Here is a 19,336-nt window from a genome sequence, read left to right as displayed (position 1 = left end):
AATTTTCCACAGTGCGGAGCCGAGTCTCCAATTCGCCCAGCCTGGCCTCCAAAGCTACGAATAAGCTACACTTATTACAAGTACCATTACTGCTAAAGGAGGCCGAGGAATAACTAAACATTTCACACCCAGAGCAGAAAAGTGCGGGAGAGACAGGAGAAGCCGCCATGCTAAATCGGCTAAGAGCTAGTAGCTACGCTAAGCTAGCGGATTCCTAAAAACACGCAAAGTGAATAATGTGTAAATAATTTAGAGGTGATTCAGCAGAAGGAGTGCTTTAGTTAAGGCACGTAAAGATTACACTGGGAAACAAATCGTAATCTAGATAACTAGATCAATCTAACTGCGCAGATTAAACAGCTAACAGATACAGAAAAACACCGCTGTGCTCCGGAACAGGAAGTGATACAATACCGCAGTGAGAGCCAACCACCAGTAGAGGCCCCAACCACCAGTAGAGGTTTGTTAAGTAATGGCTTAATCACTGCAGATTTGAAACATTTAGGAACAGATCCACCAAGTTAATGACAGATTAATCATTTCCAGCACAATTGGCCCAAGAGTGGACCACAAGCCTTAAACAGTTTTGGTTGTTGTTATTTCAGTTTCAATTTATTTTTATTTATATAGCGCCAAATCATAACAAAGTTGCCTCAAGGTGCTTCACACAAGTAAGGTCTAACCTTACTAACCTTGTTGTTGTTGTGGCTGTGGTTATTGTTGTCGTTGTTACGTCCAGCAATGACATAATAAAATCATCAGCATTTATTTATTTGTCTTAGCAGAATTACATCAAATTCTCTGAACAGATTTTGATGAAATTTTCACCACAGATCGATATTGGGGCATGGAGACGCCACTGAAATTTGGAGCTGATCTGGTGTTGCAGACCGAACAACCCCCCCTAAAAATCAGTCCCTCTGATGATGCGGTTCACTGATTATCACCTTGTTTCTGCTTCAAACTGCCTCCAGTCATCATCTGTCTCAGTGACAGATATCTGAAGCTTTTCTACAACAATCATTTCCACATAAATTCAGCATTATTTCATCAGAAAAGATGGAAGAAGTGACCAGAGCACAGCAGCAGCAGCCAGACGAGCTGCTAGCTGACGTGTTCACTGTGCCACTGTCATTTCAAAGTGTCACTGATCATCACCTCGTTTCTGCTTAAAACTGACTTTAGAATGATTCATGAGGTTTTAATTTGTCATCTGATGGTTAATAATTACATTAATCCCTTTGATCGCTTTGGGTGAAGAGAGTCAGACTCAGAGAGTCAGACTCAGAGAGTCAGAGTCAAACGAGCTGCTGAACGGGCGGACCGTTCTAAAGTCAGTTTTAAGCAGAAACGAGGTGCTAACCAGTGACGCTGAAGACCACGAAGACCATGAAGTCTAACATTTCTTCACCTCTTCCTTGTTGGCCTGCTGCCCATCAGACGGGTCCAGTGTGTCACTGGATTGTGGTCTTCATCCTCAGGAGGTGGACGGGTCTATTGTCTTGTCCTTGGTGACATCTGGAGCTGGTTGTCTGATGGCATTTTTGTCTTGGGTTTGTATTATTGAGTCCTTCTGCCTTTGATTTTGCTCTGTTTCTCTGTGTTCCTTCACAAACATCGTCCACTCTGGGTCCAGATTGAATCCATCTGCAGGGCGACACCCACCAGAAGGGTTAGCTCCCTTTGTTTACACACACACTCAGATGCTTTATCTGTTTCACAACTTACAGGGAACACTTACCACACACACACACACACACACACACAGACGGGCGCACGCGCACGTCGGGTCAGAAGCAAGACACGTGGAGCCCCGAGCTGCCACCAGAGGTGCTGCATTGAGTGTTTTTTTTACTTTCCTTCTGTCTTGTGACCTTCAACCCTGCAGAGGTCACAGTCCCTTCCAACTCAGGATTCAGAAGTTGGGACCAGTTCTGGTTCTGTCCAATCATAGATACCAAAATTCTTTGAGCTGCAGGTAGAGAGAATGTGTCTGAAACAGGAAGTCACCTTTGGTTACAGGTTTCCTTTCATGTGTTCTCAGGTCATTAGTGGCAGGACAAAAGCCAGCTGAACTCTGGGTAACAATACTCCAGCATCCTGCCTGAATCACTCTGTGAGCTGCAGGAAGTCCACAGACTCAGTTTTCATCAAGGAAAAAGTCACTTGGAATGTACTGCCGGGTTACACCTTATCTGATGGAGCTGCAGGGACTTTAGACAGATCAGATTTCAATTTCAATTTATTTTCATTTATATAGCGCCAATCACAAGAAGGTTGCCTCAGGGTGCTTCAGACGAGTAAGGTCTAACCTTACCAACCCTCAGAGCAGCAGTGGTAAGAAAAAACTGAATGTGACTCATGTTTGATGAAACTCCTTTGCAAATTCTTCAGGTCACAATTTGCCATCTGAGTCCAGACGTTGTTACAAGTTGAAAAAAGAAGCCTGGAAAAGCAGGAAAAGGCAGTTTCTTGCTGGACGTCCACACAGTCAGACTTCAGTGTGTCCCACTGCGTTTGAAAAGACAGCAGCTCTTCTGTTGTCTGAAACATACTTTCAGCTCTGGTCTTTGGCCGTGTTTTAATTGTTACCTCCTGCTTCGATTGAAAGTCCAAGTTAGGAAGCTGTTTCACTTTGGATATCTAACCCTCCATTCTGAAAGTAAAATAAATGGGCTGCTGCTCTTAACTTGCTAACTGTACGTTGTGGCTTGCTGTCACTTATAAGCTGTATGGGAGTTTGGCACGCGGGGGTTGATGGGATGCCAGTGTTACAAACAAACCCACGTGCTTTGGCAAAACACTTCAGTATCGCTCATGAGCGCGCGCTCTTCACACCACTGTCTTCTTTCACTACTCCTATTTGTACACTATCATCTGGAACTGCTGTTCATGGACACACTTTACACAGGAAAAGAGCAAAGCGTGCTCATGTGTCTGCCACACCTCTCTATTTCTGCATGACTTGTGACCAGCCATGTTTAGATGTGCAGCACATCACCACCAGTTGGGAGAACAGTGTGATGGATGTCTCAGATGGTACCACTGGGGATGTGCTGGTTATGTAGATGATGATGAGGAGGATGTGGAAGGGACCTGGTGTTGCTTGACATGCAGCCTGAAGTACGAGGGCTGTCAATAAAGTAACGGTCCTTTTTATTTTTTTCAAAAACTATATGGATTTCATTCATATGTTTTTACGTCAGACATGCTTGAACCCTCATGCGCATGCGTGAGTTTTTCCACGCCTGTCGGTGACGTCATTCGCCTGTGAGCACTCCTTGTGGGAGGAGTCGTCCAGCCCCTCGTCGGAATTCCTTTGTCTGAGAAGTTGCTGAGAGACTGGCGCTTTGTTTGATCAAAATTTTTTCTAAACCTGTGAGACACATCGAAGTGGACACGGTTCGAAAAATTAAACTGGTTTTCAGTGAAAATTTTAACAGCTGATGAGAGATTTTGAGGTGATTCTGTCGCTTTAAGGACTTCCCACGGTGTGAGACGTCGCTCAGCGCTCTCAGGCGGCGTCATCAGCCTGTTTCAAGCTGAAAACCTCCACATTTCAGGCTCTATTGATCCAGGACGTCGTGAGAGAACAGAGAAGTTTCAGAAGAAGTCAGTTTCAGCATTTTATCCGGATATTCCACTGTTAAAGGAGATTTTTTTAATGAAAGACGTGCGGACGGGTCCGCGCGTCGGCTCACGCGACGCTCCACCACAGGAAAAACACCTCTGTTGGAAGCTTTAAGGACAAGTTGGAACATGTCCTGCTGTTAAACAATTTCTCATATACTCACTCCACTGAAAGCCATCAAAAGCCGCCTGGATTTAACAAATGGTTATCAACACGGAGGTGTTTTTCCTGTGCCGCCGCACCGCGTCGGCTGCGTCCCGACGCGCGGACCCGTCTGCACGTCTTTCATTAAAAAAATCTCCTTTAACAGTGGAATATCCGGATAAAATGCTGAAACCGACTTCTTCTGAAACTTCTCTGTTCTCTCATGACGTCCTGGATCAATAGAGCCTGAAATGTGGAGGTTTTCAGCTTGAAACAGGCTGACGACGGCGCCTGAGAGCGCTGCGCGATGTCTCGCACCGTGGGAAGTCCTTAAAGTGACAGTATCACCTCAAAATCTCTCATCAGCTGTTAAAATTTTCACTGAAAACCAGCTTAATTTTTCGAACCGTGTCCACTTCGATGTGTCTCACAGGTTTAGAAAAAATTTTGATCAAACAAAGTGCCAGTCTCTCAGCAACTTCTCAGACAAAGGAATTCCGACGAGGGGCTGGACGACTCCTCCCACAAGGAGTGCTCACAGGCGAATGACGTCACCGACAGGTGTGGAAAAACTCACGCATGCGCACGAGGGTTCAAGCATGTCTGACGTAAAAACATATGAATGAAATCCATATAGTTTTTGAAAAAAATAAAAAGGACCTATACTTTATGGACAGCCCTCGTATGTATAGAGCAACATTAATCTCTTTTAGGTACCTGTTTTCAGGCTGGCAGGGGTGGTGGGATCATGTGTGACTGGATCACATATCCATGGTTCCTGACCCTCACCCCAGTGATGTAGTTCTTGAGGCTGGGCCATTCCACAAGAAAAATGTGCCGGCCATTTTAAAATCTTTTTGGGCCGTGTACTCATAGATACCAACTCCCTCTTTTTATTTGTCAAAATAAAAAATACATGACAAAAGCCTTCAGTTTATCCCATGGAAAAGAGTGACACAGTCGTGCTTGGTGTGTTCCATCGTTCCATTGTCATATTTTCACTTATGTAGTTTTTTCTATGAAATATCCAATAAAAAGCTCAAAATTTTATGTTTGTCTGTGAATACACACTGCCATACATGGTTGGTCAAGACATACCTAGAAACTTCCCCACTCTTCTCATTCAAATCTGCATCACATATCACACCAGTTTGACAATGCAACGATATTCAGGAGCTTTTCTGGTAGGATATGAAAAGGTGAGCAAGTGAAAAACGTCTTGAGAATAGCTGAAATGGCCTCGGGCAGTAACAGTACTCCACACACTATCTGCTTCCATCTCTCAGTAGATGATGTGCTTTTCCCACAGTCTTTCACTGCACATATCCGCCCATCTTGCCTCTACTACCAGTTGAACATCTGCTGCTGGTCTGGGAGCTGTGGATCACTGAAGTCCAAGTGTGGAGAGTGAGATAAGCATGAATCACTGATGAAAACAAAGCCCGATGCAACAGTAAGCAGTGCCTGACGTGCGCGTACGTGGGTTTGTAACAATAGCAGCGACCGGAAGTGGATTTGTGTCATGTGCACTCAGAACTTCAAATCGGTCTATTCTGCAGCTGAGGAGTTGCTGCAAGAAGAATCCCTGGGATCCCTACCACGAGGCAGGAGAACTGCGTGCCTCACCTGGTGCCTTTTTGCAGCCGTTTTGTGATCACTCAGAACACGAAACATGTTACACACACATACAGCTGTTGGAAAAAAACACTGTACATTATGTACATCAGCTAAACGATGGAATTTAAGTTCATATAACCAAAGTGTTTGACCATTTTAAGGGAGACATACAGAGAGACAGTGAGACAGTTTGACTGCACAGCGTGTCAGCAGTTAGTCCAGTGATTAAACAGTCCAAGGTGAGGCTCAGCACACATCTCTGCTCAGTATTTGAATGGCAATTGTGAAAATTAAGCTATTTTTGAATTAAATCATCTAAAACTGAAGTTAAAAGGCAAATAACTTTACAGAGCAAATTACTGGATAAATACGAGGCCTGTTAGAAAAGTATCAGACCTTTTTATTTTTTTCAAAAACCTGATGGATTTGAATCACGTGTGCTTGCATGAGCAAACCTTGAACCTTCATGCGCATGCGTGAATTTTTTCACGCCTGTCGATTACGTCATTTCCTGGTAAGCAGCCTTTGTGTGGGACGTGTTGTGCACTCGGCAGTTTTTCATTTAAAGGAAAAAGACGGAACGACTGGAGCAGCGCCGCATCAAATTTTGCCAGAAGCTGGGCGACAGCCAGGTGGAAACCATTCGGATTATTCAGATGGCTTTCGGTGACGATCCTCTGGGTATCACACAGATTAAGGAGCGGTACAACCGGTTTAAAGACGGCCGCACAACGGTGGCGAGCGAGCCACGCTCCGGTCGGCCATCAACGCGCTGAAATGACCAGATCATTTCCAAAGTGAACACTGTGGTGATGTGGGACCGTCGTGTGACTATCCGAGAAATTGCGGAAGACATGGACATCAGCACTTTTTCAGTACATTCCACTGTGACAGAAGATTTTGCCATGAAAAGAGTGGCGGCGAAATTCATCAGTATGAAGCTGATGGCGCAGCAACAGCGCCTTCGTGTTGAAGTCTCACAGGACATGTTGTAACATGCCCAGCTCGTCAACCATTCGGAAGATTCAGACGGCTTTCGGTGGCTTTTCAGTCGTGTGACTGTCTGAGAAATTGTGGATAAGCTGGACATGTCTGGGCATGTTACAACATGTCCTGTGAGACTTCATCACGGAGGCGCTGTTGCTGCGCCATCAGCTTCGTGCCGATGAATTTCGCCACCACTCTTTTCATGGCAAAATCTTCTGTCACAGTGGAATGTACCGAAAAAGTGCTGATGTCCACCTCTTCCACAATTTCTCGGATAATCACACGACGGTCCCACATCACCACAGCGTTCACTTTGGAAATGATCTAGACATTTCAGCATGTTGATGCCGACCGGAGCGTGGCTCGCTCTCCACCGTTGTGCGGCCGTCTTTAAACCGGTTGTACCGCTCCTTAATCTGTGTGATGCCCAGAGGATCGTCACCGAAAGCCGTCTGAATAATCTGAATGGTTTCCACCTGGCTGTCGCCAAGTTTCTGGCAAAATTTGATTCAGTAGAGCTGCTCCAATTGTTCCGCCATTTTCCTTGCAATGAAAATCTGACAAGAGACTCCACACGTCCTCACACAAAGGCTGCTTACAAGCAAATGACGCAACCAACAGGCGTGAAAAAAACATGCATGCGCACGAAGGTTCAAGGTTGGCTCATGCAAGCACACGTGATTCAATCAATCAATCAATTTTTTTTTTATATAGCGCCAAATCACAACAAACAGTTGCCCCAAGGCGCTTTATATTGTAAGGCAAGGCCATACAATAATGATGTAAAACCCCAACGGTCAAAACGACCCCCTGTGAGCAAGCACTTGGCTACAGTGGGAAGGAAAAACTCCCTTTTAACAGGAAGAAACCTCCAGCAGAACCAGGCTCAGGGAGGGGCAGTCTTCTGCTGGGACTGGTTGGGGCTGAGGGAGAGAACCAGGAAAAAGACATGCTGTGGAGGGGAGCAGAGATCGATCACTAATGATTAAATGCAGAGTGGTGCATACAGAGCAAAAAGAGAAAGAAACAGTGCATCATGGGAACCCCCCAGCAGTCTTCGTCTATAGCAGCATAACTAAGGGATGGTTCAGGGTCACCTGATCCAGCCCTAACTATAAGCTTTAGCAAAAAGGAAAGTTTTAAGCCTAATCTTAAAAGTAGAGAGGGTGTCTGTCTCCCTGATCTGAATTGGGAGCTGGTTCCACAGGAGAGGAGCCTGAAAGCTGAAGGCTCTGCCTCCCATTCTACTCTTACAAACCCTAGGAACTACAAGTAAGCCTGCAGTCTGAGAGCAAAGCGCTCTATTGGGGTGATATGGTACTACGAGGTCCCTAAGATAAGATGGGACCTGATTATTCAAAACCTTATAAGTAAGAAGAAGAATTTTAAATTCTATTCTAGAATTAACAGGAAGCCAATGAAGAGAGGCCAATATGGGTGAGATATGCTCTCTCCTTCTAGTCCCCGTCAGCACTCTAGCTGCAGCATTTTGAATTAACTGAAGGCTTTTTAGGGAACTTTTAGGACAACCTGATAATAATGAATTACAATAGTCCAGCCTAGAGGAAATAAATGCATGAATTAGTTTTTCAGCATCACTCTGAGACAAGACCTTTCTGATTTTAGAGATATTGCGTAAATGCAAAAAAGCAGTCCTACATATTTGTTTAATATGCGCTTTGAATGACATATCCTGATCAAAAATGACTCCAAGATTTCTCACAGTATTACTAGAGGTCAGGGTAATGCCATCCACAGTAAGGATCTGGTTAGACACCATGTTTCTAAGATTTGTGGGGCCAAGTACAATAACTTCAGTTTTATCTGAGTTTAAAAGCAGGAAATTAGAGGTCATCCATGTCTTTATGTCTGTAAGACAATCCTGCAGTTTAGCAAATTGGTGTGTGTCGTCTGGCTTCATGGATAGATAAAGCTGGGTATCATCTGCGTAACAATGAAAATTTAAGCAATACCGTCTAATAATACTGCCTAAGGGAAGCATATATAAAGTGAATAAAATTGGTCCTAGCACAGAACCTTGTGGAACTCCATAATTAACTTTAGTCTGTGAAGAAGATTCCCCATTTACATGAACAAATTGTAATCTATTAGACAAATATGATTCAAACCACCGCAGCGCAGTGCCTTTAATACCTATGGCATGCTCTAATCTCTGTAATAAAATTTTATGGTCAACAGTATCAAAAGCAGCACTGAGGTCTAACAGAACAAGCACAGAGATGAGTCCACTGTCCGAGGCCATAAGAAGATCATTTGTAACCTTCACTAATGCTGTTTCTGTACTATGATGAATTCTAAAACCTGACTGAAACTCTTCAAATAGACCATTCCTCTGCAGATGATCAGTTAGCTGTTTTACAACTACCCTTTCAAGAATTTTTGAGAGAAAAGGAAGGTTGGAGATTGGCCTATAATTAGCTAAGATAGCTGGGTCAAGTGATGGCTTTTTAAGTAATGGTTTAATTACTGCCACCTTAAAAGCCTGTGGTACATAGCCAACTAACAAAGATAGATTGATCATATTTAAGATCGAAGCATTAAATAATGGTAGGGCTTCCTTGAGCAGCCTGGTAGGAATGGGGTCTAATAAACATGTTGATGGTTTGGATGAAGTAACTAATGAAAATAACTCAGACAGAACAATCGGAGAGAAAGAGTCTAACCAAATACCGGCATCACTGAAAGCAGCCAAAGATAACGATACGTCTTTGGGATGGTTATGAGTAATTTTTTCTCTAATAGTTAAAATTTTGTTAGCAAAGAAAGTCATGAACTCATTACTAGTTAAAGTTAATGGAATACTCAGCTCAATAGAGCTCTGACTCTTTGTCAGCCTGGCTACAGTGCTGAAAAGAAACCTGGGGTTGTTCTTATTTTCTTCAATTAGTGATGAGTAGAAAGATGTCCTAGCTTCACGGAGGGCTTTTTTATAGAGCAACAGACTCTTTTTCCAGGCTAAGTGAAGATCTTCTAAATTAGTGAGACGCCATTTCCTCTCCAACTTACGGGTTATCTGCTTTAAGCTACGAGTTTGAGAGTTATACCATGGAGTCAGACACTTCTGATTTAAAGCTCTCTTTTTCAGAGGAGCTACAGCATCCAAAGCTGTCTTCAATGAGGATGTAAAACTATTGACGAGATACTCTATCTCCCTTACAGAGTTTAGGTAGCTACTCTGCACTGTGTTGGTATATGGCATTAGAGAACATAAAGAAGGAATCATATCCTTAAACCTAGTTACAGCGCTTTCTGAAAGACTTCTAGTGTAATGAAACTTATTCCCTACTGCTGGGTAGTCATCTACCCAGCATCTGTGTGGATGTTAAAATCGCCCACTATAATTATCTTATCTGAGCTAAGCACTAAGTCAGACAAAAGGTCTGAAAATTCACAGAGAAACTCACAGTAACGACCAGGTGGACGATAGATAATAACAAATAAAACTGGTTTTTGGGACTTCCAATTTGGATGGACAAGACTAAGAGACAAGCTTTCAAATGAATTAAAGCTCTGTCTGGGTTTTTGATTAATTAATAAGCTGGAATGGAAGATTGCTGCTAATCCACCGCCCCGGCCCGTGCTACGAGCATTCTGACAGTTAGTGTGACTCGGGGGTGTTGACTCATTTAAACTAACATATTCATCCTGCTGTAACCAGGTTTCTGTTAGGCAGAATAAATCAATATGTTGATCAATTATTATATCATTTACCAACAGGGACTTAGAAGAGAGAGACCTAATGTTTAATAGACCACATTTAACTGTTTTAGTCTGTGGTGCAGTTGAAGGTGCTATATTATTTTTTCTTTTTGAATTTTTATGCTTAAATAGATTTTTGCTGGTTATTGGTGGTCTGGGAGCAGGCACCGTCTCTACGGGGATGGGGTAATGAGGGGATGGCAGGGGGAGAGAAGCTGCAGAGAGGTGTGTAAGACTACAACTCTGCTTCCTGGTCCCAACCCTGGATAGTCACGGTTTGGAGGATTTAAGAAAATTAGCCAGATTTCTAGAAATGAGAGCTGCTCCATCCAAAGTGGGATGGATGCCGTCTCTCCTAACAAGACCAGGTTTTCCCCAGAAGCTTTGCCAATTATCTATGAAGCCCACCTCATTTTTTGGACACCACTCAGACAGCCAGCAATTCAAGGAGAACATGCGGCTAAACATGTCACTCCCGGTCTGATTGGGGAGGGGCCCAGAGAAAACTACAGAGTCCGACATTGTTTTTGCAAAGTTACACACCGATTTAATGTTAATTTTAGTGACCTCCGATTGGCGTAACCGGGTGTCATTACTGCCGACGTGAATTACAATCTTACCAAATTTACGCTTAGCCTTAACCAGCAGTTTCAAATTTCCTTCAATGTCGCCTGCTCTGGCCCCCGGAAGACAATTGACTATGGTTGCTGGTGTCGCTAACTTCACATTTCTCAAAACAGAGTCGCCAATAACCAGAGTTTGATCCTCGGCGGGTGTGTCGTCGAGTGGGGAAAAACGGTTAGAAATGTGAACGGGTTGGCGGTGTACACGGGGCTTCTGTTTAGGGCTACGCTTCCTCCTCACAGTCACCCAGTCAGCCTGCTTTCCCGGCTGCTCAGGATCTGCCAGGGGGAACTAACGGCGGCTAAGCTACCTTGGTCCGCACCGACTACAGGGGCCTGGCTAGCTGTAGAATTTTCCACGGTGCGGAGCCGAGTCTCCAATTCGCCCAGCCTGGCCTCCAAAGCTACGAATAAGCTACACTTATTACAAGTACCATTACTGCTAAAGGAGGCCGAGGAATAACTAAACATTTCACACCCAGAGCAGAAAAGTGCGGGAGAGACAGGAGAAGCCGCCATGCTAAATCGGCTAAGAGCTAGTAGCTACGCTAAGCTAGCGGATTCCTAAAAACACGCAAAGTGAATAATGTGTAAATAATTTAGAGGTGATTCAGCAGAAGGAGTGCTTTAGTTAAGGCACGTAAAGATTACACTGGGAAACAAATCGTAATCTAGATAACTAGATCAATCTAACTGCGCAGATTAAACAGCTAACAGATACAGAAAAACACCGCTGTGCTCCGGAACAGGAAGTGATACAATACCGCAGTGAGAGCCAACCACCAGTAGAGGCAAGCAAGAGCAACAGACCTCAAACAGACCTTTAATATTTTTTATTTTACTTTTTTTTCTTTCCATGATGAGAGATGAGGCACAGCCAAACCTGATTGCACATCACTGCTTCTTTGTCTTTCGGCTGTTCCCGTTAGGGGGCGCCACAGCACATCAATCATTTCCATCTCACCCTGTCCTCTGTATCTTCCTCTGTCTCACCAACCACCTGCATGTCCTCCCTCAGCACATCCATGAACCTCCTCTTTGGTCTCCCTCTTCTCCTCCTGCCTGGTGGCTCCATCCTCAGCATCCTTCTCCCTATATACCCTGGGTCCCTCCTCTGCACATGTCCAAACCATCTCAATCTCGCCTCTCTGACATTGTCTCCAAACTGTCCCACCTGAGCTGTCCCTCTGATATGTTCATTCCTAATCTTGTTCAATCTCGTCACTCCCAAAGAGAATCTCATCATCTCCAGCTCTGCTTCCTGTCTTTTTGTTAGTGCCACCGTCTCTAAGCCGTCCAACATAGCTGGTCTCACTACTGTCTTGTAAACTTTCCCCTTCACTCTTGCTGATATTCTTCGGTCACAAATCACTCCTGCCACCTTTCTCCACCCACTCCACCCTGCCTGCACTCTCTTCTTCACCTCTCTACCACACTCTCCATTACTTTGAACAGTTGACCCCAAATATTTAAACTCATCTACTTTCACCACTTCTACTCCTTGTAACTGCACTATTTCACTGGGCTCCCTCTCATTCACACACATGGACTCAGTCTTGCTTCTACTGACTTTCATTCCCCTTCTCTCCAAAGCATATCTCCACTTCTCCAGACTAGACTCAACTTGCTCGCTACTCTCACTACAGATCACAGTGTCATCTGCAAACATCATAGTCCATGGGGACTCTGGTCTGATCTCATCCATCAACCTGTCCATCACCACTGCAAACAAGAAAGGTCTCAGAGCTGATCCTTGGTGTAATCCCACCTCCACCTTGAATGAGTCTGTCATTCCGACTGCGCATCTCACCCCTGTCACACTATTCTTGTACATGTCCTGCACTACCCTAACATACTTCTCTGCCACTCCAGACTTCCTCATACAATACCACAGCTCTTCTCTTGGCACCCTATCATAAGCTTTTTCTAAGTCCACAAACACACAGTGTAACTCTTTCTGGCCTTCTCTGTACTTCTCTGTACAGTATTCTCAGAGCAAACATTGCATCTGTAGTGCTCTTTCTCGGCATGAAACCATATTGCTACTCACAGATCTTCACCTGTTTTCTAAGCCTAGCTTCTACTACTCTTTCCCGTAACTTCATGCTGTGGCTGATCAGCTTTATGCCTCTGTAGTTACTGCAGCTCTGCACATCACCCTTGTTCTTGAAAATAGGAACCAGCACACTTCGTCTCCACTCCTCAGGCATCCTCTCACTTTCCAAGATTTTATTAAACAATCTGGTTAGAAACTCTACTGCCATCTCTCCTAGACATTTCGATACCTCCACTGGAATGTCATCTGGACCAACTGCCTTTCCACTCTTCATCCTCTTCATAGCAGCCCTCACTTCTTCCTTACTAATCTCTTGTACTTCCTGACTTACTCTCACCACATCATCCAGCCTTTTCTCTCGCTCATTTTCTTCATTCATCAGCTCTTCAAAATATTCCCTCCACCTTCTCAGCACACACTCCTCACTTGTCAGCACATTACCATGTGCATCTTTTACCACCCTAACCTGCTGCACATCCTTTCCAGCTCTGTCCCTTTGTCTGGCCAGTCGGTACAAGTCCTTTTCTCATTTCTTACTATTCAACTTCTTGTGCAGCTCGCAATATGCCTTTTCCTTCGCTTTTGCCACTTTTCGCCTCACGCCGCATCTCCTTGTACTCCTGTCTACTTTCTTCATCTCTCCGACTATCCCAAAACCTTTTCGCCAACCTCTTTCTCCTTATGCTTTCTTGGACCTCTTCATTCCACCACCAAGTCTCCTTGTCTTTCTTCCACTGTCCAGATGTCATACCCAGTACTGTTCTAGCTGTCTCCCTCACCACATCTGCAGTACTTTTCCAGTTGTCCAAAATTGCTTCCCCTCCAACCAGTGCTTCTCTCACCTGCTCGCTAAATTTCACAAAACAGTCTTCCTCCTTCAGCTTCCACCATCTGATCCTTTGTTGAGCTCTCACTCTCTTCTTCTTCTTCACCTCTAAAGTCATCCTACAAACAACCATCCTATGCTGTCTAGTGACACTCTTTTGCCACCACCTTATAGTCTCTGATTTCTTTTAGCTTGCATCTCCTATAAAGAATGTAGTCCACCTGTGTGCACCTTCCTCCACTCTTATATGTTACCCTGTGCTCCTCCCTTTTCTTAAAGTAGGTATTCACCACAGCCATTTCCATCCTTTTTGCAAAATCAACTACCATCTGTCCTTCCCCATTCCTATCCTTAATACCATATCTACCCGTTACTTCCTCATCACCTCTGTTCCCTTCACCAACATGCCCATTGAAGTCTGCTCCTATCACCACTCTTTCTTGCTTGGGCACACTCTCCAACACCTCATCTAACACACTCCAGAAATCTTCTTTCTCCTTCATCTCACAACCTACCTGTGGGGCATATGCACTGATGATATTCATCATCACCCCTTCAATTTCCAACTTCACACTCATCACCCTGTCAGACACTCGCTTAACCTCCAACACACTTTTAACATACTCTTCCTTTAAAATGACCCCAACACCATTTCTCTTCCTGTCCTCACCATGGTACAACAACTTGTACCCACCGCCGATGCTCCTGCTCTTACTTCCCTTCCACTTGGTCTCTTGCACACACAATATGTCTACCTTTCTCCTCTCCATCATATCAGCCAGCTCTCTCCCTTTACAGTCATACTACCAACATTCAAAGTCCCCACTCTCATTTCCAGCCTTCTAGTTTTCTTCTTCTGCTGTTTGTGGAAACATTCTCCTCCTCTTCTTCATTGTCTTCACCCAGCGGTAGCCCAATTTCCACCGGCACCCTATTGGGCAACAGCACCGGTGGCGGATGTTGTTAATCCGGGCCGCAACTGATCCGGTATGGAAATTTGATTCTTAGTCTGCATAGTTGGGTTGGCTTGTTTTACGCCGGATGCCCTTCCTGACGCAACCCTCCTCATTTATCCAGGTTAGGGACCGGCACTCAGAATGTACTGGCTGCACACCCCATGTGGCATGTGGAGTTGCACGTCACTGCTGCTTGGGTAAATAGTTTATTCATGTAATTGTTCCAAATGAAAACCAGCGTGGTCACATTTGAGCATATGCACAAATATATATATTATTTTTATTAGTATTAATGTTTTGGGGTTTTTTCTTGATGGTGAAACTGGAGCAGCAGATTCTTAACAGGCCCAATTGTCTTCCTGTGTTCAGTAAATAAACATATGTGTAAAGATGTGATGTCACACACTGTCAGCCGTGGGGTACCTCACATTTTTAACTTAAGTACACACACACGCTCCCGCTAACATTTGTCCAGTTTTATGTTTATTCTGTTTGACAGGGAACCAAATAAACTATCTCTGTGTGTCTCCACATCATGTCAGGTCGTCTGTCGCTCACTCTTGGTATAAATTCTTTTCTGTATTCATGCTGACTGATCTGATAGAGGGGAATCCCAGCTCCCAGTGCCTATTTCAGTGAATTTGCATTTAAATAGGGGCATTTAAAGGGAGGGGCTTGGTAAATCTGCATGAGCGATCAATTCCACATTGAGTGGGATCCATGCGTATGCACACTTTAATACATCTGGATACTTTTATGCTTACGCCAGTTTCTGGGTTTTAGCATATAGCATGTTTCAGTAGGGAATCTACGCAAGTCTTTGTACCGAGGCCCCAGGTAGAGCCCTGTGTGGGACTATATTTGTCTTCCTGCTTCTGCCCGTTCCTGCAATGTGTGTGTTACTGTCCCACTCCTCCCACAATGGGTGTGTCCAGTCCCACCCGCACTCCCAAAACCCTGAATACACAATGCATTCTCCTTTGCATTACACGTCATTTATGTTATTCATAAAGAAATTCATGGGATTCATCATCAATTCATCAATTTTATTTATATAGCGCCAAATCACAACAAACAGTTGCCCCAAGGCGCTTTATATTGTAAATCAAAGCCAAACAATAATTACAGAAAAACCCCAACGGTCAAAACGACCCCCTGTGAGCAAGCACTTAGCGACAGTGGGAAGGAAAAACTCCCTTTTAACAGGAAGAAACCTCCAGCAGAACCAGGCTCAGGGAGGGGACAGTCTTCTGCTGGGACTGGTTGGGGCTGAGGGAGAGAACCAGGAAAAAGACATGCTGTGGAGGGGAGCAGAGATCGATCACTAATGATTAAATGCAGAGTGGTGCATACAGAGCAAAAAGAGAAAGAAACACTCAGTGCATCATGGGAACCCCCCAGCAGTCTAAGTCTATAGCAGCATAACTAAGGGATGGTTCAGGGTCACCTGATCCAGCCCTAACTATAAGCTTTAGCAAAAAGGAAAGTTTTAAGCCTAATCTTAAATTTGTTTGTTTCTCTCTCTGTTTGCTCCTGTAATGTCCTGTGCTCCTGTTAAATTATTTAAGATGATATTCTCCTTTGTTGACCGAGTCATCTTGTCACTTCTGTTCCCACAGTGTTTATTTTTAGCCACCCGCTCCCGCAAGGTTTGCAGTGGACCCATTCCCAATGCAGCCCTCTTGGCCCATGTACCAAAGACATCCGGTCACCATGTTAGGTCACTGGTTAGAGTCCAAGTCTGACAACTAGACGGGAAGCACCAGCTTCAAATATGAGCCAACTTCACCGGCTCAAATGCACACAACCCCAAATGTGCCCACTCTGGTTTTCATTTGGGCCTCTAGCCTGTTCCCAACCCAACCCAGTGCATTTGCGCATCACATATGATTTGAACATTGATGGAATGAAAATGTTTCCTATTAACAGAAACAAATTCATCAAGTGATGGCACCTTTATAGCAATATGTGTGCAGTCAATTGCTCCAGTTACATCAGGAAAACTGTCTCTCACTGGAAATTGTGCTTTAATGTTGGTATGTCATGTACCTGGATGGCATTTGGATGATTGTGTCCCACACAATTTGCATGGCTCAGCTCAAGGTTGACTGACACACTGCCCCTGATGCCAGGAAGCCCAGCATGGTCAGCACCTGTGTGGGCACAGACAACCCCTGGCTCTTTGGCATATTGCACTCAGTCTTCCAGCGACAGGACCAGCATCCTCAACCAAGCTTGACCTGGCAGATTAAGTACCTCCAGTGCCAGGGCTGATGATGAGGAGCCCATGCAGCTGGAACACCATCGTCAGCTAGAGGGACACAGCTTTTACTGCGTCCAGCACATTAATCAGATTTTGTGTTGCCATGTCAGGGGTGCCCCGCCTCAAAATAGGCCAGATATCAGTCAGAATCAGCTCTTTTTTTCCAGCACATAACACCGTCCAAGTTAAAATAATATCGAATGATTCATCCGTTCTGATTTCTGGGTTGATTGACTCAGGCTCTGATGCTAACTTAGTTCATACTTCTCTCATCAAGAAGCTGAATCTTGGGCTGTACCGGCTTCCACGTCCCCTGGAGGTAAAGGTTGTGCATGGCAGTTTCATGGGAAAGATTTCCCATTGTACCCGGTCAGTACAGCTAACGTTTTCTGAGGAACATACAAAGACCATTAGTTTTCATGTGTTTGCCAACATGACTCACCTAGCTATTTGGGGCACCCCTCAGATTAAAACATCTGACTCATTAAAACAGCATAGTCCCAATATTGACTGGGCCAATGGCTGGATTATTTCATCTGGATCCAACTGTGTCAACAGCTGCATTGTCAGGGAGAAGGTTCAGTCAGCTAATGCTAGCCCGGATCTAGCCGGTGTTCCCTCCTGTTACCATGATCTGCCACTCGTTATCTGTGAAGCTAAGTCTAAGTCGTTACCACCCCATCGCTGCTAGGACTGCACCATAGACCTTTTCCACAGGTTTGACCCTATCATCACATACAGAGACACTTCTGATGGACAAATCCAGGAAGTCATTGAAAGGCTGGATCCAGGACAGTCACAAACCCAGAGACTCAGTTTCACAAGTGCACCAGTCAGGGGATCCATTGGTCCTGCAAAGATCACAGAATCGTCCACAAAGTCAGGGTCTGTAAACTTTGCGTCACTGACAGACACACTCATGTCATTGGTCTCCATGAACTTACCCAACACCCAGTCCATGCACACATTGACAACAAACCAGAACACTTCCCAGAGGAACTGCAGAGTTGACTGGGAAGATGCTCATGTTTGCTGTGTGTAATCTGTGTGATGCCCAGAGGATCGTCACCGAAAGCCATCTGAATAATCTGAATGGTTTCCACCTGGCTGTCACCAAGTTTCTGGCAAAATTTGATTCAGTAGCGCTGCTCCAATCGTTCCGCCATTTTTCTTGCAATGAAAATCTGACAAGAGACTCCACACATCCACGTGTTGTGTATTTGTTTGTAAAGAATTAATATCTGAGATGCAGTAGAATCCACTGACCCAACGTGTTTGCTGCTGTGCTCCAGATGTTGACGTGCTGAATTCCTTCTTTCTGGTGTAGTCCTGTGTCCTCTGTTGTGTAAGAATGGAGGCGTCTGTGTCCAGAAGGATCGCTGCCTCTGCCCAACAAACTTCACTGGAAAGTTCTGCCAGATTGCAGTCACCACAACCACACCCACTGCCACCACTGCACCCTCCTCAACCAACCACATCATCAAACCTGCACACCTGTTGTCTCCTGGCATGGTGGCCAATCAGAAGCTGACACAGTCTGAGTTCCTCCTGCCCCTGAGACAGGACCAGGAGGCTGAGAGGTCCAGAGGTGAGTCTGACCTCTGACCCCACAGCATTAAACCGATAAAGCTGAGTTCCACCTTCTGAGTTTTTTTTTCTCTATCAGACAGTCCCTCCATGGTCACGGTCCGAGTACAGCACCCCCCTGAGGCCAGTGTGAAGGTTCACCAGGTGATGAAGGTACAGACTTGCTGCTGACTGAACGACTGCTCAGAGCTCTTTGTGCGCTGTTTTCATGCAGCGGGGGTTAGAGGTCAAACTGTCAGCACTGACTTTGTCTCCTCATTGTAACTTTGCATAAATCTAGTACCAGAGACAGGGGGCCTGAGTTTGAGGTTTTGGATTTGGAGTTTGTTTTTATGACGTGCTCCAGCAGTGGAATAAACTCATGTCAGACTCTAATGTTTGGACACTCCTGTGTTGTTCCAGGTTTCTGGCTTCAGCCCCATGCTGCGGGTGCTCACCTCCAGGACTCACTCGGGCTCAGCGGGGGCTCCGGCCCCAGCCGCTCGAGGGGTGCAGGCCCAGACGCTGAGGGGTGATGTCACCTACACCCAGCACTCCGGGTTCAAGTACTGCTTCCGAGAGGTCAGAAACGGACAGGTAGGAGAGATGATCTGTTCCACTTCTGTGAAGTTCTTCCAGGTGTAATCAGATCAGTGCATCGGCCAATAGTCGCTGCACATGGAGGTGTTGGATGAGATCCGTTGACAACTAATTTCAAATAAAAGACTGATTAATTCAAACATGTTCAGTTGGAAATTGTGCAGAAATTCTGTGCAGAAAAAGTGAAAGTCTGTAAAATGTGTGAGTGATGTCATAAAGCAAGTGGAACGGGACAAATGTCCAAGCACCCGTGGTTCTGTTGAGACCCAGCTTCATCTTTTGTCTCAAGGATTTATGGAGCTGAAGTGTATGGGGCTGTTATTGTAGCAAAAGTATTTGCAAATGTG

General features: G+C 44.9%; 1 protein-coding gene across 1 annotated transcript in view; it reads left to right on the top strand.

Moving 5' to 3' along the window:
* Positions 1 to 1,059: 1,059 nt before the first annotated feature.
* Positions 1,060 to 19,336, top strand: part of LOC117505890 (latent-transforming growth factor beta-binding protein 4-like) — a gene marked incomplete at its 3' end in the record, with an annotated part of 211,270 nt that continues 192,993 nt past the window's right edge. The window contains 6 exon segments of the mRNA XM_034165425.1: positions 1,060 to 1,141; positions 1,889 to 1,921; positions 8,444 to 8,446; positions 18,151 to 18,411; positions 18,490 to 18,563; positions 18,813 to 18,986. Coding sequence (XP_034021316.1) covers positions 1,060 to 1,141; positions 1,889 to 1,921; positions 8,444 to 8,446; positions 18,151 to 18,411; positions 18,490 to 18,563; positions 18,813 to 18,986 — 627 coding nt within the window.

Source organism: Thalassophryne amazonica, unplaced genomic scaffold (genome assembly GCF_902500255.1).
Source record: "Thalassophryne amazonica unplaced genomic scaffold, fThaAma1.1, whole genome shotgun sequence".
Classification (NCBI taxonomy): domain Eukaryota; kingdom Metazoa; phylum Chordata; class Actinopteri; order Batrachoidiformes; family Batrachoididae; genus Thalassophryne; species Thalassophryne amazonica.
Note: the sequence above shows the minus strand (reverse complement) of the source record. Positions and strands in the feature narration are given on the sequence as shown.